Source organism: Calidris pugnax, unplaced genomic scaffold (assembly GCF_001431845.1).
Source record: "Calidris pugnax isolate Ruff unplaced genomic scaffold, ASM143184v1 scaffold341, whole genome shotgun sequence".
NCBI lineage: Eukaryota > Metazoa > Chordata > Aves > Charadriiformes > Scolopacidae > Calidris > Calidris pugnax.
The window spans coordinates 1076260-1094969 of NW_015091149.1; the positions used below are offsets into that span (position 1 = coordinate 1076260).

Sequence of the window (18710 nt, forward strand, 5' to 3'; positions counted from 1 at the left end):
AGGACAGCAGTGACAGCAGGGACAGCAGGGACAGCAGGGACAGCAGGGACAGCAGGGACAGCAGTGACAGCCCCTTGGGTGCCCCTCTTTGTTCCCCACACCTCAGCTTTCAGGGGAGATGACTGCATCTCAGGAACACCTCACAGGCACCAGAGGGTCAGTAAGCAGAGCACAGGAAAGGCACTGGAGAGGTTTCAGTGACATGGAGCAGAACCGTCACTGCAGAAACGAGCCCTTTCTCCCCAGCAAACTCCAACAGCTCGGGGCCAGCCACAGCCAGACCCCAAAAGGTTTCACTGCTGTTGGCACTAAGTGGTGAGGACGGGCTGTTTGCACGAATGCAGTCATAGAATCATAGAATCATCGAATCATTGAGGTTGGAAGAGACCCTTGGGATCATCGAGTCCAACCATCTCCCCTACTCTACAAAGTCCTCCCCTACACCATGTCCCTCAGCACTGCATCTAAACGGCCCTTCAACACAGCCAGGGATGGGGACTCCACCCCCTCCCTGGGCAGCCTGTTCCAATGCCCGACCACTCTTTGGGTGAAAAATTCCTTCCTGATGTTTGAAGAATAAAGTCTGAATTTCTCACAGAAGCTGCAGTGTAAAAGCAGAGATAAGCGGGTGCTGAGGAAAGGAGCTTGTGCCTGTGAACAGGGGAAGAGGGAACATCATGAGGAGGTATTTTTGTAGATGACGGTATCTGGAGCCCAAGTCAGTCAGCGCCGTCTGCCCAAACTCACACTTTTCTTACAGATTTTTCAGAACCCTGCAGTTCTGCCTCCAGACACTCTGCTCTGGCATCAAATCCAGCACTTGAGGATGGAAACCACTTCCAAGTCCATCTTAGGCAAACTTCTGGGCATCAGTGCAAGACCAAAATGGGGTGTAATTTCTTCTGTGGTCTCATCGGTCTGATTTCAACTGATTTGTGCAAAAAGGCTTTCAGCTTTTCTCTCAGGATACTATTTTAGAGTCTCAAGGATCTCTGCGTTAGGAGCAGCGTATATAATTACCACCTGTAACATATGACACGCTAACAATAGAGAGAATGAGCAATTTAATATTATAACATAAAAGGTCTTCCCACACAGCCGTTTATAGGTCATTGTCTGCATCAATGCAGCTTCTAATTGTGCTCCAATTCGCTTTTAAATACAATTAAAGTATCTTTAGTCTTTCTACTATTTTAAATCAACAGCTCTTTGGTGAAAAAAATCCAATATTTTGTTTCTTTTTGATTTCTAGGACTTAGCTATCTGGTGTGCTGTATTACCACTTTCTTCACAAAGGAAGGATTTTGATTTTTAAATAAGACTCCCACTGCATTGCTTGAAATAGACTTCCCAGATGAATAAATGTGTTCTTTGGGTGACGGCAGGGACACCCAAGTCAGACAGTGGAAACACACTGTACAGTCCTATCAATAGAACTCTTGCACTATCATGTGCAGTGAGAAAAAGAATATAAACAGTGTAGAAGATCTTAAGTGCACAAAATATGAAAGAGCGAAAGACAACAGCCTTTGACAACAGCAGCTCCAAAAATCTTAGCAAAGAAAGTAGATTAATAATCGAAAAAATAAATGGTCTAACAAAGAGTGAAAGAGAACAACAGCCTTTGACAACAGCAGCTCCAAAAATCTTAGCAAAGAAAGTAGATTAATAATCGAAAAAATAAATGGTCTAACAGGAGGGATTTGCCTCATCTTCTTTCTTTTAGGGAAGAACTGCAAAGAAGCTTCTCTCTCCACAGTTCCCTCAGGAACACATTATCTCAGCATTAGCTTCAACAGGGCCCTGGAGAAAGTGCCTTTGCCATCCTAAAGCAGGTCCACGTCGCATGGGGTCAAAGGGGTACCTCGTCCAGAAAAGGCTAAATGAAAAGAATGCCACCCAAAAGAAGTGAGATATTTGGTCTTAAACAAACAGCACAAACCCAGCAGTGGGTCAGATTGGCTGAGATATCAGCACAAAAATATTGTTCAGCAAATTATTCTTGGCACAAACAACAAGGTTGGTAAATGCCCTGGGAGAAGGAAACACCCTGGTGGTGACACCCACTGTCAAAAGTATAAATAGAGAGAGCTGGGGATGAAAATTTGCAGTCTTGAATCTTATCAGGCTGTGCACCTAAATTTGGGATTGTGGTTAGACTCTCACCTGCTGTCACTATGAGCTGTGGCACTAAATCTTCGAGCAGTACTATTAGAATTAGCAGTGGTGGTGGTGGTGGTGGTGGTGGAGGATACAGTGGTGGAGGTGGTGGAGGGGGTAGCAGCTGCGGAATACGTAAGTCTGGTGGATACTCCTCAGTGTCCACTAGAAAATACACCTCTTCTGGAGGAAGCGGAGGCTTTTCTGGGAGAAGCTATGGTGGAGGAGGTTCCAGGAGCAGCTACGGAGGGGGCTTTAGCAGCGGCAGTTGCGGAAGGATCAGCCGCGGCAGCTATGGTGGAAGAATGAGTGGTGGTAGCTACGGAGGAGGAATGAGCTGTGGCAGCATGGGAGGAGGATTCGGATCTGGTGGAGGTGGCTTTGGAGGAATGGGAGGTGGTTATGGATCTTGTCTTGGTGGAGGTGGTTTTGGCGGTGGTGGATATAGTGGAGGTGGATTTAGTGGCTTCGGGGGCAGTGGTGGCTTTGGTGGTGGCAGCTTTGGTGGTGGCAGCTTTGGTGGTGGTGGTGGCTACGGTGGAGGTAGTTTTGGTGGAATGGGGTTTGGTGAAGATTCCGGCTTGCTCTCCACAAACGAGAAGCTGACCATGCAGAACCTTAACGATCGCCTGGCTTCCTACATGGATAAAGTGCGACGCTTGGAGGAAGAAAATAGTCAACTTGAACAACTGATCAGGGAGTGGTATAAAAACCAAGGTCCCACTTCTGTCAGGGACTACAGCCAATACTACAGAACAATTGAAGAACTGCAGAACCAGGTATGATGTGATTTGACTAACTTTGAATGGATTCTCATTAGAACAACACGAGAACCCTGTTTGGGGTGATATATTCCCTCCTTTGTTTTAGCCAGGAGGCTGAGTACTGGGTTTTCTCTGCTGTGGGTGATGGGTGTATTCTGGTACAACCCAGCACTGGCCTCCTGCAACACGAGAGCCCTGTTTTGGGTGATATATTCCCTCCTTTGTTTTAGCCAGGAGGCTGAGTACTGGGTTTTCTCTGCTGTGGGTGATGGGTGTATTCTGGTACAACCCATCATCTCTAGTGCACCCCTTACGGGGCCTGTCCAGTGCTCCTTTCAACACTGTGCTCCTGCTTGTTAGTTCCTCTCTCTCTGGAAGAGCAGATACAACCATTGCCTGCTTCTGTGGTGCTACTGTGAAGCTTTTTGTGAAGGATGAGCCAACGTGCATTGAGTCTAATTCTAGCCTCAGCCATTTAATAGTCCCATAGCTCCTACATGAATATGGTTGTTGCCAAGTGCAATGGTAATTATGTTTTCCCACTGTTTTTGGAATATGAGGAGTTTATTCAGTTATTCTCTCCAACAAGGTATTGTATTTTTAATGGATATTTGTAAACCAAAATTGATAGCAAAGGCACTTTCTTTTAACCGGAAGCAACAAACTCTTCTCTCTATAGCTCCTGCAGCGCGATGTCAGGTCATGTCAGGCTTGGCATCACCAGAAAGACATTCTGAAATGTGTTTCTGTGCAGTATTTCTTCCCTCTGTGTGTCGGAATGGAAAGACAACTGACCAAGGAACATCTCCCTCTCCCTTTCAGATTGTTGGTGCAAATGTGGACCTTAACAAGATCCTCCTTGACATTGACAACACCAGAATGACGGTGGATGACTTCAGACTGAAGTGAGTCTTTCCCTCCCCATCTCATTTCATCTTTACTCTTTACCCTCCATGAGTTCATATTCCAATGAATCTTTGTGGATGCTACAGCCTCTTGGCTCCAGTGACAGAACAGCTAATTGTTGGGGAAAGCATTTAGAGAATGATTTTGTGTTAGTCTTTCATTGTTGGTTTTCTCCAGACCAGTTATTGAAGGGTGCCATTTAAAGACCTCCATTCTAAGTTTCTCCATCCTTGCAAGTAGATTTATAAGTGTAATCTTCATAATACAAATCTCATAGAGAGAACTTCTACTCAAATCAAGCAAACCTATTGGGGATGGAAAAAGAATTAGATCCTTTCTTTTAAGAAATGAGCAATGGGATTAAAGACCAAAAATGTACTCATGGGAACTGTCCATAATCAAGATCATAAACAATGAGATCTGACAGCACTTTGATTATCTTTTTTGTCTCTCATTTAGATATGAAACTGAATATACTCTCCACCAGAGTGTGGCAAGTGATATTAATGGATTACGTCCACTTTTGGACCAACTGACTCTAGCCAGATCTGACCTGGAGACACAGTTTGAGTCCCTGAAAGAGGAACTGATCTATCTGAAGAAGAACCACGAAGAGGTAAGTTTCTCCACACTTTAAAAGCATAACTAATGAAACCTCAAGACTCAGAGACTTTCCTGTGGATTTCTTCCACTAGCAGTAACCACATTTTGGCTGCTGGCTTTGCTCATCCAGTGTCACACAATCGGGCTCTGATTTTCAGGTGTATGAGCTCCCTGGAAAGAATATAGGGAGAACCCGAAAGAAAATATTTATACTGTCTGCAATGGTTCCATTGAGAAGAAAAATGCTTTAAAGGATTTTAAAATATTTATACTGTCTGCAATGGTATTTCCCATTGAGAAGAAAAATGCTTTAAAGGATTTTCACAAGAGCACGCTGTGTAGAGCTTCTTATGGCCCCAAGGAGACACCACCGGGGTCGCTGCCTGTGTGGTGCCTGGCTGTGGTTCACTGGGAAGTCTGGTTTAGGAGCAGAACTGTTCCCTGTCCCGAGGGCAGAGGAGCAGCAGGGCTGGGGGAGGACTCATGTCCCTTTCTTTCCCTTTAGTTGAAACTAGGACATTTCTCCTCATCTTCCCCCTTTAAGAACCTGTTGGGTTTTGTTGCTTTTTTTTCAGGAAATGAAAGGACTGCAAACACAGTCTAGTGGAGATGTCAGTGTGGAGGTCAACGCTACTCCTGGCATTAATCTGATGGAAAAACTGAACGAAATGCGTAGTGAATACGAACGGCTTATTGAGAACAACCGGAGAGAGGTGGAAAGCTGGTATGAAACCAAGGTAAAGCACAGGGGAGTTTTGGTTACTAAATCTTTCACAAAGAACTGGGCCTATTTACATCCAGCAGAGGAAAGGCAACTTACCATATATTACTTAAGGGATATTAACCTTAGATGATTTTAAGCAGTTTATTGGAACAGGTCAGTTCTGGGGTATTAAGGTTATGTGGAAAGGATGTAGAATCTGTGTTCCAGCAGCAAAGTGAGTTGCCCAGAGTGAGTCAACTGGTGGCATGGGGGGAATAAACACAGTCAGTCTACACTGCATCCTTCTTTATTCTTATTAATTGCTTTCTCAATGCTTTTATGATAACCCCACAATGTTTTCTTACTATCAAAAATGCCTCAATGCTATATGTGAATTTTTCAGATGGAAGAAGTGAATCAACAAGTCCACTCGAGTGGCCAGGAGATACAATCCAGCAACCAACAGATCTCTGAGCTGAGACGTGAATATCAAAGCCTGGAAATCGAGCTGCAGTCACAGATCAGCATGGTAAGGAAAGGAATTTGCTTCTGCTTCACCTGTGACACCAGCTGTATGTGTCACTAGAATGAAAGAAACAGCTAAAAATTGCTCCATCTCTAGAGAACTAGAGACTGGATTACTTATCTTCAAAGATACGCTTTTTTTCTGGTTTGTGAAGATCTCCAATTTGTCCACAGAAAATGAGTGACACTTGCCACATTCCTATAAACACCGTATTTTGTTTGCCATTTGCAGATAGACTCTTTGCAATCCAACTTGGAAGACACCGAACGTCGCTATAACATGCAGCTGCAGCAGATCCAGAGCATGATCGGCCCCTTGGAGGAGGAGCTGGCCAGTATCCGCTGTGAGATGGAGAGTCAGAACCAGGAGTACAAGATGCTCCTGGGCATCAAGACCCGCCTGGAGCAGGAGATCGCTCAGTACCGGGCTCTGCTGGAAGAGGGACAGCAAGACATTGTGTATGTAAACTGGGAACAGAGCCCGGCGTTGTGTGAAACCCGGAGCTGCCAGATTAGTCACAAAGATGGGGAATTAACAGATTTGCAAAACAGATTTTGTACTGCCATGAGGCTAACTCAGCCATCGAGACCAACCCTCTCCCAAGGGCGAGGTACCGCACATTTCTTGGCAAACCTGCTCAGAATCTAAATCACGTGAGGAAAAATTAAGGCAGAAATTCTGAACTACTGATTTGGGGCTGGAGAGGGAACTCCGGGCAGAGCCCCTCCTTTACCCTGGCTCCAGAAATGGCCAGAACTGGACAGACAGAAGTCACCTGGGCAAAGACCATAAGCAGAAAAGTCACCATAGTTTTCCAAACCTTCATAAAAGTCACAGTGCACAATTCTCTGAAAGTTCAAGCTATTTTGGTGTCCCTCATGCACTGAGCCTGCTCCTGCCTGGGAGCGACACCTCAAAGAACAGGTAAAGCCTCGCTCTCCACCTCTCTGGTTGGGTGCCACCGTACACTGACAAGGCAGCAATCCTAAATCTGGCAAGAAATATCTGAGCAGAATGTGGGAAAAGCAAAAACTCTTGCATTCAATCTGAAGTTGAAGGAGAGGCTGATTTTTGGCAATGCATTAGTTGTCTGGCTGATCCGTGCCAGGTTCTAACAAGGAGAAGTACAGACCAGAGAAGTGCAGGCTTCCGTGCAGTATCTGCAGATGGATTTCCTTCTGAGGTCAAAAGAAGGAGAGGCTGATTTTTGGCAATGCATTAGTTGTCTGGCTGATCCGTGCCAGGTTCTAACAAGGAGAAGTACAGACCAGAGAAGTGCAGGCTTCCGTGCAGTATCTGCAGATGGATTTCCTTCTGAGGTCAAAAAAACATTTGATTAACTTCTTTTTTTCTCCTTCTTTCTCTCTCTTTGCAGAGTCCCATCCGGAGGAATGGGAGGAGGCATGGGAGGAGGCATGGGAGGAGGCATGGGAGGTGGTAGAACAGGAGGTGGCAGCTACTCTTCTGGAGGAGGAAGAGGAGGAAGTGGCAGCATGAGTGGTAGCTATGGAGGTGGCATGTCCTCTGGAGGAATGGGAGGAGGAAGCTGCGGAGGAGGAATGGGAGGAGGAAGCGGAGGAATGGGAGGAGGAAGCGGAGGAATAGGAGGAGGAAGTGGAGGAATAGGAGGGGGAAGCGGTGGCTGCAGCAGCGTCGTTGGAGGAGGAGGAAGGGTCTCAGGAGGCATGAGCGGTTCCCACTCCTACTCTTCGTCTTCCCAGTCTCAGTCTTGCAGGACTGGTGGTGAAAGCCAAGGTGAGAAACGTTGTGTGGTCACGCTGTTCTCTCAGTCCCACCCCTACTAATTATACCCTGTAGCAACGTACTCTTCCAGAGGTAAACAGCACTGAGGAGAAACGAGATTTTCTGGAAGGTGTCAGATTTACTTTTATTAAAAATACTTTCCTATTCGTGTGCAAAAGATCAGCTCAGCTTAAGAAACACAATAGAAACATTCAGTTTCTATTCCTGACGCCAGCTAATCATGTAGTTAAAACCCCAGCTGGTATTTTTCATCTCTCCCATTCTTTGCAGAACCTCACAAACACACTGCTTTTGCCCCACCTCGAAGTTTTCCTTTATGCTTTTTGCAATGTGTATGGTCCCCTATCAAATATCCAAGGTGCTTTTCTGTCTGTCTCAGAGATTCAGTGCCAGAACTGAAGAAGTTAATGCTTTCTTTATTTCTAACCAGGGTACGGAAGAAAATCTTTTGACTAAGAATATACATGGAGGATCCTACAGTGCATGACCTCTCAAACAGAAAGTGGCCCAAACGCTCTGCATCCCCCCGCTGCCGAGGACAGACAGATGCTCTGAGCAGTTCCTCGATGTCGCTGATGCTGCTGATCTGTCCCCAAGGGCCCGTCTGAGCCGCTCCGATGGGCCGCCCGCCTCCCCGCACGCTCCGCACCTCCTCTGCCTGGCACCTTCGGGGCTTCAGGCACTGGCACCTCAACTATTGCTTTACGGAGTCAACCTGTTTGTTACTCGGGTTGGTCTGTGTCAGGAAAATGTCGCTAATAAACTTCATCTCTGTCTCATGCAACCAGAACCCTGCGTGTGGTTTTTCCTTCCATTCTGTAGGTTGCAAACATTTAGAAAGAAAATCCAAAGCCACGCCAACACACGCCTCCAGGCAGGAAAGCTGAGGAGACATTACACTAGCTGATAATGAAATTTAGAGTTAAAGCACAATTTCTGAGCATTCAGGGCAGATCATAATCTTCTTAGAGCATCCTGGGCTGTGCCTTTGGTTTTTAGCAACAAGCTGAGCTCTACAACTCCCCAGCAGCTGAGTATGAGCCCAGAGCAGAGTGCAGGACCTCAGTCTCTTGTTATTAGCTACCTTTTGGGAGTTGCATTTGCTTCTGTCCAGCTTTTTAATAGGCTTTTTAATAATCATTATTTCAAAGAAATGATGGTATAGCTTTCTCCACCAATTGGAACAACTTTTTTCATGAAGACCAACAGCAGCTTGTTCCATCACACCCCACGGATAAAAGCCATTTCCAGAGCTGAAAAAACCACCAACTTTGCCTTCTGGAGACTAACAAATTCAGAGATCAAAGGAAAATAAATGTATTGTCCCAGGCCTTTCAAAACAGCTTCTTGTGCACGTTTGAGGAATCTCAGGAATTTCCGCACGGTATTTTGGAGGAGAGAGGGCTGCCAAAGCAGGCAGATCGTAAACCACAGCTTTATTAATTTTAATGAGAAGTTGGCATCTGAATTCCTGGGACTCATTGGAAATTCCTAGCCCATTGAACAGCTGCCACCCAGAGAACCCAGAGCAGAGCCAGGGACGGGGCTGTGCAGCTGGGAAGCACAGCCAGCGGTGGGGAACCTGGAGAGGGACAGAAAGGAGCAGTGCCTGGTCCCCATGCTCCCCCCGAAGCAGGTTCTGCTCCGAGCTGTTTGCAGGAGGCTGTGTCCGAGGGGTGAAGGGCAGAGCTCAGCCCTGCAGGAACTTGCAGACCCCTCTCATCCATGAACTTTCAGGCTCCGTTGCTGGTGCTCAGGAGGTGGCCTCTAGTGGCGAAGGAAGAGCCCAAGCAACCATGGGTTGTGTGGAAGAGGAGCCAGCACCATGGACTGAAGGCAAAGCAGGTCGCTGCACAAGGGTGTGGATCGAGAGAATGAATGCAAAAAGGATTTCCAGAAATAGAGGTCACGTCGCTGTGCAAACCTGCTCAACGCTTGGGAACCATTCAGGGAAACAGAGTGTAGCCAGCAGGTCAAGGGAAGTCATTCTCCCCCTCTACTCTGCACTGGTGAGGCCACAACTGGAATACTGCGTCCAGTTCTGGGCTCCCCAGTTCAAGAGGGACAGGGAACTACTAGAAAGAGTCCAGCAAAGGGCAACAAAGATGATTCAAGGATTGGAGCATCTCCCTTATGAGGAGAGACTGAGAGAGCTGGGACTCTTTAGTCTGGAGAAGAGAAGGCTGAGGGGAGACCTTATCAATGCTGACAAGTATCTCAAGGGAGGGTTGAAGGAGGAGGGAGCCAGACTCTTTTCAGTGGTTCCCAGTGAGAGGACGAGGGGCAACGGGCACAAGTTGGAACAGAAGAGGTTCCACTCAAATATGAGGAGAAACTTCTTCCCAGTGAGGGTGGCAGAGCCCTGGAACAGGCTGCCCAGGGAGGGTGTGGAGTCCCCTTCCTTGGAGATTTTCAAGACCCGCCTGGATGCTCCTGAGTAACATGCTCTGACAAGCTCTGGGCAATCCTGCTTCAGCAGGGGAGTTGGACTAGATGGTCTCTATGGTCCCTTCCAACTCTAAAAAATTCAGTGAAATTCAGTGAAATTCAGTGAAATACTTGACCCCCACCAAACCAAAGCCCGTGTCTGTGTCGCGCTTGCGTGAAGGAGGGTTTGTAGACCTTTGTGCTGCACAAACCCTCCCAGGGGCACACAACAGGAAGAGTGGGATTCCAGTAATGCTGATTTCTATTTCTTTGCTTTAGATACTTGGACTACACACATCATCTACAACGAGGTGTGATGCCCACACTAAGTGCTGTGTGGGTTATTCCAAAGTCATCACCAGCGCCCTCCAGAGGGTACTGTGTTGTCACCTCTTGCTCCTTCTGTGTTACAGCTACCTCCACAGCTGTCATTCTACACTTCAAATTGAACTTTAAAGAGTATTTGTTTTTCTGCCTTGTAAATACCTCGCTGCCCTACAGGCAGTCAGTGCTACACACCATGGGATGAAGCCCAGAATGGGTTACAACAGGCAGACTGGAGACAGCTCCTAGTAAAAGGCTCAGTTTGAGGGAATGAAGGATTTTCAGGGAAGGTCACTGGTGTGCCTAAGGAAATTAATATAGAGTAGGAGGTAAATAAGGAATATCACTGTGTTTTTCCATCCACGGACACACACAGGCACAGTGTCTTCAGCTTCAAACCGTCCCACTCCCCCCTCGGATGGGTACCTTCACGTGTAGGTGACTCAATCCCTTCTCACTCCTCTTTTGCTAGTTTTGATGAGTTTATTTCTTCTTCCGTGATATGGAATCTCTTCCTAAAATGCTTCTGGGTTGAATTCATCCTCCCTCGCTGTAGATAAGCAATGAGATGGTCATTCACAGCGGGTTCCACCAGCTCCTTGTGCTTCCCTTGTACTAGTCAAAGGACTCTTTGGGAGCAGTTACACCCCCAACACCTAATGCACAGCTGGAAACCAGAGAATTAATTTCTGTTCAAGGCTCTTCTCAGTTTCATAGAGACTTGATTAGTAAAGATGGAAAAAGCAACTCACTGAATGTCCCATATTGCACAGGCAGTGGAAAAAAACACACAATTGTTTCTTACTCTGTGTTTTGTGTTGCAATATATTCTCTCATGGTTGGCAAACACAATTCACTGCAATGAGTTCAGATCATTATTATATTTTTTCTGATCTAATCTTTGGCACTGTATCTTCTCATCCAACTTATTTTTTACTGCATTATAAAATTCAAGGACATATTTTGAGAAATGGCTATTTTTAATATTATTATGAAAATATATCAAACACTTCTCAGTTTTCTCTGAGTCCATTTAAAACAGCTAAAATAAAATTAATAGCTCTCTGACACTCAGTTTTCTTCAACAAGAAAAATAACTGAAATCACCATCCTGCAATTTCAGAAAAAGTGAAATCCCAGCAGGACCTTCCTCAATATAAGCAGTAATACAGAGTAAAAAATTCAGTGTAAAGTTCTCTAACAGACATGGGAATGAAGTTTTAAAAATTAATTGGTTTTTTCAGAAAATCAAAGTAGATTTCTAAATAGCTACTGTAAATTTTGAATAAATTAATGACTGAAGAGTCCCTTGGCGGCTGCGGGTCGCATGAATCATTGTCTGTGATCAGAGGAGGAAGACAAAAGCTGAAATACTGAGTTTCACCACACAGAAGACTGAAGGAGACAGACAAGCGAGGCGGAGCCTTCATTAACTCCTCTTACCAGCGATATATTGCCAGATTAATAGAAGCTGTGAGATATTGTATTATCCAACAAAATATCCCACAAAGAGCCACCCACATAAAATTACAGTGCATGCTGTGTGTGAATCAACACAGACATACCTGAAGGGAACAGTAATGCCTTAGACTTGCCTCAGACACAATTCCCCTTAGCACATCACTTTCGGCATGAGCACCAAGGCTGGCAAACGTCATGGGAAGCTGGACAGCCTTCCAGGTGACACCCACCCAACACCGTATAAAGAGCCACCGGCGAGGACAGGAGGCTGCACTCTGATCTCCTGTACCAGGCTGTGAGCGGGCTTTGCTTTTGGGGCTGGATTCCTGATTCTTTCAACCATGAGCTGCAGCATCAAGAGAACAACCACCACCTCTTACAGGAGCGGTGGAGGTGGCGGTGGCTGCGGTGGCGGTAGCGGCAGGAGCTCCTCCGTCTCCTGCCGGCGCTACGCCTCCTCGGTGACGGGCGGAGGAAGCTATGGCGGGGGAGCATGTGGCATGGGCTACGCAGGGGGCATGAGCGCTGGCAGCCTTGCTGGTGGCTTTGGTGGAGGCTTTGGTGGTGGTTTTCCAGGAAGCTTTGGTGCTGGAGGGGACATCCTCCTGAACGGCAATGAGAAGGTCACCATGCAGAACCTCAATGATCGCCTGGCCACCTACCTGGACAAGGTGCGACGGCTGGAGGAGGAAAATGCTCAGCTGGAGCACCACATCCGGGAGTGGTACAGGAAACAAGCTCCCAGCGTTTCCAAGGACTACACTTCCTACTACCAGACCATCGAACAACTCCAAAATCAGGTAGGAGAGCCCTGACTAACGCTGGTCCCACTTGTAAGAAAGTCCCCCTTCCCTCTGGCTCTGGCACAGCCCGAGGCATCAGGGAGTGCTCCACCAGGCCCACACACGCTGGCGCATGGATCTGAAATCCCACCTTCTACAGGTGCCTCCAAACCAGGCGTGTGTGGTTTCCAGTCCTTCCCGCTGCTCCCACCCAGTTCAGCTGGATGGGTGCTGAGCCAGAGCACCTGGACTGTGAGACCTGAACTCCTTGGTCTCTGCACACTCCTACACAGACCAGATGGGAGGACCAAGGCTCTCCCTTACAATTAGGTTAAATTGGTACCAAAAAAAAAAAGAGTTAATAGGCCATGAGGAGGCACATTGCAGGGAAAGGGCTGGATACATTCCTCAGGACACATGGAGAACCCACTCTAACTTGAGATGGAGAAGCAAACAGTACGGATTTGGGAGAAGGGTCTGTGATAGCCTGAGTTTTCTTGAAAAGTATATTTGAGGGTTGCCCTCTCATAGAGCCCCTGCACTACTGCAGGAAACAATACCAAGACCCACAACAACTCCCCAAAGCTCTGGGTCTTCTTTCTTCTTGTCCTGGATGTCTTGACGGCAGAAAGACTCCCCTCCAAATTCCCCTTTTGCAGATCATTTCTGCCACTGTGGACAATAACAGGCTGCTTCTGGACATTGATAACAGCAAGATGACTGCTGATGACTTCCGAATGAAGTGAGTACCTCTCTTGAACTTCATATGTCTTTTCAATCCAGCTCATAATCTCAAGAGACAAGGCAGCACTGTCCCAGTGGTGTTACCGAGTCTTCCAGTTCTGTTGGGATACTGACCTTGGAAAGATGCATCCAATTGACTGTCATCATCTCATTTCCCCATTTCTCTGCCCCTCTTGTCTGTGGTACAGGTATGAGAATGAGCTGGTCATTCGTCAGACTGTGGAGTCTGATATTAATGGCTTGAGAAATCTCCTGGATGACCTGACTCTGGTTAGATCTTCACTGGAATCTGAGCTGGAGTCCCTGAAGGATGAGCTGATTGCTCTCAAGAGAAACCATGAGGAGGTAGGATCCAATGATAAATAGCACGGCCAAGACAGAGTCCTTGAGTCTTCAGGGTTCCCACAGTAACATGTCAAGTCAATTCAGTCTCACGTCACATGAAGGTCACTCCTTTGAACCCTGACACCGCTTTGCCCGCTGTCCCCAACACAAGAAATGACCTATACTCTTTGTTCCTCTCTTTGGCCTCTCTGCAGGAAATGAGGCAGCTCCAGTCTCAAACTGGTGGTGATGTGAGTGTGGAGGTCAATGCTGCCCCTGGCGAAGACCTGACAAAGACCCTGAACGACCTGAGAAACGAATATGAGCAGATCATTGAGAAGAACCGCAGAGAGGTTGAGCAGTGGTACGAAGTCAAGGTACGTCCCAAGGCACAAAGAGTCTTCTCCTCCTCTCAGAAGACCCAGACACCCTGGGACAGGGCACACAAAGCCTTGGACTAAAAAGGGGCCTGGCTGGGGAATGGGCAGGGAAGAGCTGCTGGGGAAAGACTGCAGGGCAGAGGGGCAGCAGGCCAGGCCTGGTCTACAAAGCGGGGTGGAACGGCAGGATCTACGGAGCAGTGACAGGGCAAGGCTCCCTGGCTGTCTTTGTTTGCTCTCAGCAAAATGTGCTCCCTGAGGGTGTTTCCTCACTCAGACAGCGTGTTTTGGGGTTTGCCTCCCGCAGATTGAAGAAGTCAATCGACAGGTCACCTCCAGCAGCCAGGACATCCAGACCAGCAGCCACCAGCTCACCGAGCTGCGACGCGAGACGCAGAACCTGGAGATCGAACTGCAGGCGCAGCTCAGCACGGTACGTGGGGCAGGATCCTGGGGGCCCTTCCCTCTCCAGAACGGGCAGGGACAGGCAGAGCTCTGGTCCTAAACTCCTGCGCTTCCTCTTCCAGAAATCCTCTCTGGAAAACTCCTTGGCAGAAACCGAATCTCGCTATGGCTTCCTGCTGCAACAAATCCAAGCGCAGGTGAACTCCGTGGAGGAGGAGCTGGCCAATATCCGCTGTGAGATGGAGAGTCAGAACCAGGAGTACAAGATGCTCCTGGGCATCAAGACCCGCCTGGAGCAGGAGATCGCTCAGTACCGGGCTCTGCTGCAGGAGGGACAGCAAGACATTGTGTACGTATCCCAAATTATACCAATGGAACCAAAAGAAATCCATATGTACTTAATTGCTAATAGAGACTCGTTGTCCATGGACTTTTTGACTGAATATTCAGTGTTTGTTGGATTTTTGGTGAATTAATTGCTCTCCTTTTGCAGTGCCTCCCAAGCAGCTTTCCAAGGAGGCGGAAAATCCTCCCATTCATATTCTTCTACTTCCTACTCTCATTCCCAGTGTGGTGATATGACAGGTAAGACAATGCTTTGTAAGGGTATGTTCATTAGTGGGTCACATCTATCCCAGTGAGAACAATATATTTTGTCAGGGAAAGGTTTTGTATTTTGGGCTGGGCAAGATTCCCAGCTCCAGTAGCCCCGGAGTGAGAGAACCTCATTGACTGTGTCATGGGGGAATGAGGAGTTAAAATATAGCAAGTCTTGCCCTTCCCTCTACCTAAATATAAACCACAGATTATAAACTTTCCAGGATGGGGTACACTTTTTTGCTCATTGGAATAAAAAAATAAAGTTCTGAGAAAGTGCCTTGGGTATTGCTGAGCTTGGAGCCTCCGAGCTTCCCTTGCTAAGGCAGCAGGTTGGGTGGGAGAATTCAGTTCAGCTGGAGGGACCAGATTCCCCTGAAGGCAATGATTTGCTCTGTCTTTACACAGGACAGTCGAGGGTGTGCTAGAGCCCCAGCAGTGACGCCGGCTCCCTCTGACCGAGAGGTGTTGGACACGGCAACGAGAGACCCAACCCAGCTCTTCTGCAGCCCCACTGGTGGGACCAGAATGACGTGGAAGGAGCTCCTGGTCCCCTGCCCATGGCCCTGCTTCCACTCCACAACGCTTCTCCCACCCGACGTGTCTTTGGACACGGGTTCTGTGTTTAAGAGCTTCAATTCTGCTGATAACCCTGCTGCTAATAAAACTTTACTTCTGCAAAGCAAATAAAACCAATGTGTCTGAGACGTTTAATTTAACAGGTATTTATCAAACTTAACCAATCAAATACAGCTTGTGCTACCGTACTTTGTAGCACAGCCTCAGAACCTTCTGGTCTGCACTAAGAAAATGGACACTAAGAAAATGGACACTATGGTGGGACAATTCCACTGAGCAAAAGGAAATGTCACTGTTTCTGAGCACGGCGGTACGGAGGCTGTATGAGGTGTGACATCTCCCCACTCCCACCCACAAAAACTGCCAGAACTCCCTGCTCCAAAGCAAGAGGTATAAGGTTGAAAACAGAAATCCGTTCTCCACACAATCCTTCCTGCGAAATTACAAACCATTTACTGTTTTGTTTTCTAATGGCTACTAAGGGATGGCTTTCTCCCCCCTCGCCTTGCTGCCTTTTGCTAAAGACAAGCTGAATGATGGGAGTGAAAGGAGAAAGGAAACACCAATGATGGGCAACTCTCTGAAGATCATTTAATTAACTGTTAATGTACTAAACTGTGCTCAGTGCACTGCTATGGCTCATCCAAGCCCATTAATCTCTGGCTTTACTCAGGGCATCCCAGCGGCAGTTCCCTCAGGAAGGTGTGACTCAGGAGAGGTGTTCCAGTGCGTGCAGCATTCCTGACATCACCTATTTCCACACTTTTGACTACGGAGAAAATTACGAATCACTGAAATTAGGAAAGAAATACATCCATCGAGGCGATGTGCCTGTTTCCTTCAGTGTCACGCACCAAACCCAGTCCTATGTTTTATGCTAGAAATTTCAATTTAAATACCAATACAACACCGAGAGTGCAGTCTGTGTCAGTCCACTCAACTGGCTGATATTAGGCCTTAAGAGGAATGAGACGCACCTTTCATCCACTGAAAGTATTTGCTATACTCTATTTTTCTGCCTAAGAAGATAAAATATACAATAAAATTGGAAATGAGAGGGCAATAGTAAATTAGAACAGCTATTTCATATATATTTTGCTTTCTGAAGATGACAGTGAAGCCCCCTTTCAATCTATAACCATCCAATAGATGAACAAAGTCAACCAGATTCAATAAGTGCCTGTTGTCCCCTTTCTCTACCTGTCACATCTGGGCTCTAGGATTTGCTGGTTCATCTGAGACTGAGGTATTGTTCTGTTCAGGTAACGAAATCAAAGGTTTTCTCATCACAAACAACTCACAGGAGTATTATTTAGGTTAAGTCTTCTCTCAGTCACCATGTGGCTCAGCTCTGCCATCACAGGACCGTAACTGCAGGAAGAATCCTCAAAGAAGAGATTCTTTCTATTTCTGTTGAAAAACTGGGTTTCCAGACTGAACTTTTCCAGTCCAGCATCAGGAATTTTTAGGAACAAAAGCCCTTCTCCAGAGGAAAAAAAAAGCTCATTTCAGGTTTTAAGAGTATAGAAAGCGACATAAAGCAAATGCAAACATGACTTTCCTCTGCAGGTGCTGCCGGGATTTATTCCCCTCTCAGCTGTGCTTAACACATGACTTTGCTCTGCAGATGCTGCTGGGATTTATTCCCCTCTCAGCTGTGCTTAACGCAGCCAGAACAGGTTCAGAAGAGACCTTTATTGAGGCAGGATTAAGGTAACTCGAACTACAATTACTGCATATAAATACGTGCTGAAAGGTTATTTTGCTTCCTTCTGATCTTCCAGAAGCACAGAGAAGTATCAGAATGATCAAAAATACAGTTTTCCACACGTGGGGCGAGGGCTGTGCGGGGAACGCGCGAGGAAAAGGCCACAGACACACCGAGAGCACGGCAGCCTCCCCCGCTGTCTTGGCCTGGGGAATGCTCCAGAAACCTTGCAATCTGTTCAATCAGGTATCTTGGTCTCACCCTCTGCTCTGGCACTCGCTTCGTTTCACCCATGGTTCTTAGAAAAAGAAATACAGCTGCTTATTGTTCTGAAAAGATCCATAGAAAAGAAAAAAAAGGGCTTTGGCAGGGAGGAATTTAGAATTCAATCAGTTAATGTCATTGATAATAACAGCATATTCTAGAGGGCAGAGAGAAAGAGAACAGGAAAGGATTGCTCCACTGGAAGAGCTTAATTTATCTTGGGAATTACTTTTAAACTCTTCCTTTTTCAGTGGTAGGAAGGGCTACTGAAAGATAGACTGTAGAATTAAAGTAGCTCCCATTTAATAGGATTTTCTGTAGGTCCACACATGTGCAAGGTATAAAGGTCCATCCCAGGGAGTCACATAAGAGAAAAATAAGAATAGAATAAGAGCTATGGAAATGGGTCATCTCTGAACAAATTGAGGAAATGCAGAGGTGAGTGATGGGCAATGGACGAGGATGGATGGGCAATGGATGGGCAATGGATGGGCAATGGATGGGCAATGGATGAGGGTGGTGGGCGATGGGTGAGGAATGCCCAGGTGGAGCTCCTGATGAAACTCAGGGGAGTAGCAGTCTTCTTACCAAGACCACAGTTGATTCATTTGTTGTAGAACAATTAATTACCACTAATTGTTTCTGAGGTTGTCCTCTCCCTCTTGTGTGACTAAAGACATATACCCAGTAATGGCATCATAGCGTCTGTGAAAACCACCGACTGCTTTTGCTTCTTTTGCCAGTTGGGAGTATCTGTTTGTGGCCCCACATCCAATTTCTCCAGGGAGTAAACAGCACCTGGAGAGGCTTCAGAACGCTGTAACTTCAAACAAACATTTCTGATTTACTGAGGTTCGTAAGATGCATTATGAGCAAAAAGCCTCCCAGGAGAAGATACAATTTCAAAGCTCAAACAAGCTCAAACAGTGTCGTCAAATGGCTGAGGAGCCTCCATAACTTCTGTTGAACAGAAACTGTCTGACCTTCCTCCGTCCTCACATGGGCTATGAACGTTAATGGCACCTTAAGAGACCTGGCTCTTCTGGCTTGTGAAGCAAATCAGTGTGTCCAAACTCAGCCAGCTCAGGCCACAGAGCTGCATCCACATGAGAGTCAACCAAAACCTCAAGGAGACATGGAAATACCCATGAGGTACAGAACAAAGTCTAAAGTTCCTCTGTGATGCAGGCAGAGCAGTGAGCAGCAGGAAGCACAGCTGGATCTGCTAGTCAAAAAAAAAAAAAAAAGAAAAAGAGGGGGACAGGGAGATGAAGCGTGTTGATGGTATG

General features: G+C 46.8%; 2 protein-coding genes across 3 annotated transcripts; both read left to right on the plus strand.

Annotated features, from left to right (window-relative positions):
• The first annotated feature begins 2177 nt into the window (after positions 1–2177).
• Positions 2178–8210, plus strand: LOC106898077 (keratin, type I cytoskeletal 13-like). Of its 2 annotated transcripts, XM_014959154.1 has the most exons (8): positions 2178–2939; positions 3747–3829; positions 4290–4446; positions 5009–5170; positions 5540–5665; positions 5894–6120; positions 7038–7417; positions 7857–8210. In XM_014959154.1, the coding sequence occupies exons 1-8, from the start codon at positions 2178–2180 to the stop codon at positions 7880–7882; spliced, it is 1923 nt and encodes a 640-aa protein (XP_014814640.1). In that variant the 3' UTR covers positions 7883–8210. The 2 variants fall into 2 exon arrangements, with proteins under 2 accessions (XP_014814640.1, XP_014814639.1); XM_014959153.1 differs by lacking the exon at positions 7857–8210 and having other exon boundaries at positions 7038–7467.
• A 3548-nt stretch (positions 8211–11758) lies between these two features.
• On the plus strand, positions 11759–15562 carry LOC106898079 (keratin, type I cytoskeletal 14-like). The gene is made up of 8 exons (XM_014959157.1): positions 11759–12438; positions 13080–13162; positions 13353–13509; positions 13704–13865; positions 14176–14301; positions 14396–14622; positions 14767–14858; positions 15279–15562. Exons 1-8 carry the CDS (start codon positions 11980–11982, stop codon positions 15296–15298), a joined length of 1326 nt encoding a protein of 441 aa, XP_014814643.1. The 5' UTR covers positions 11759–11979; the 3' UTR covers positions 15299–15562.
• The last annotated feature ends 3148 nt before the right edge of the window (positions 15563–18710 follow it).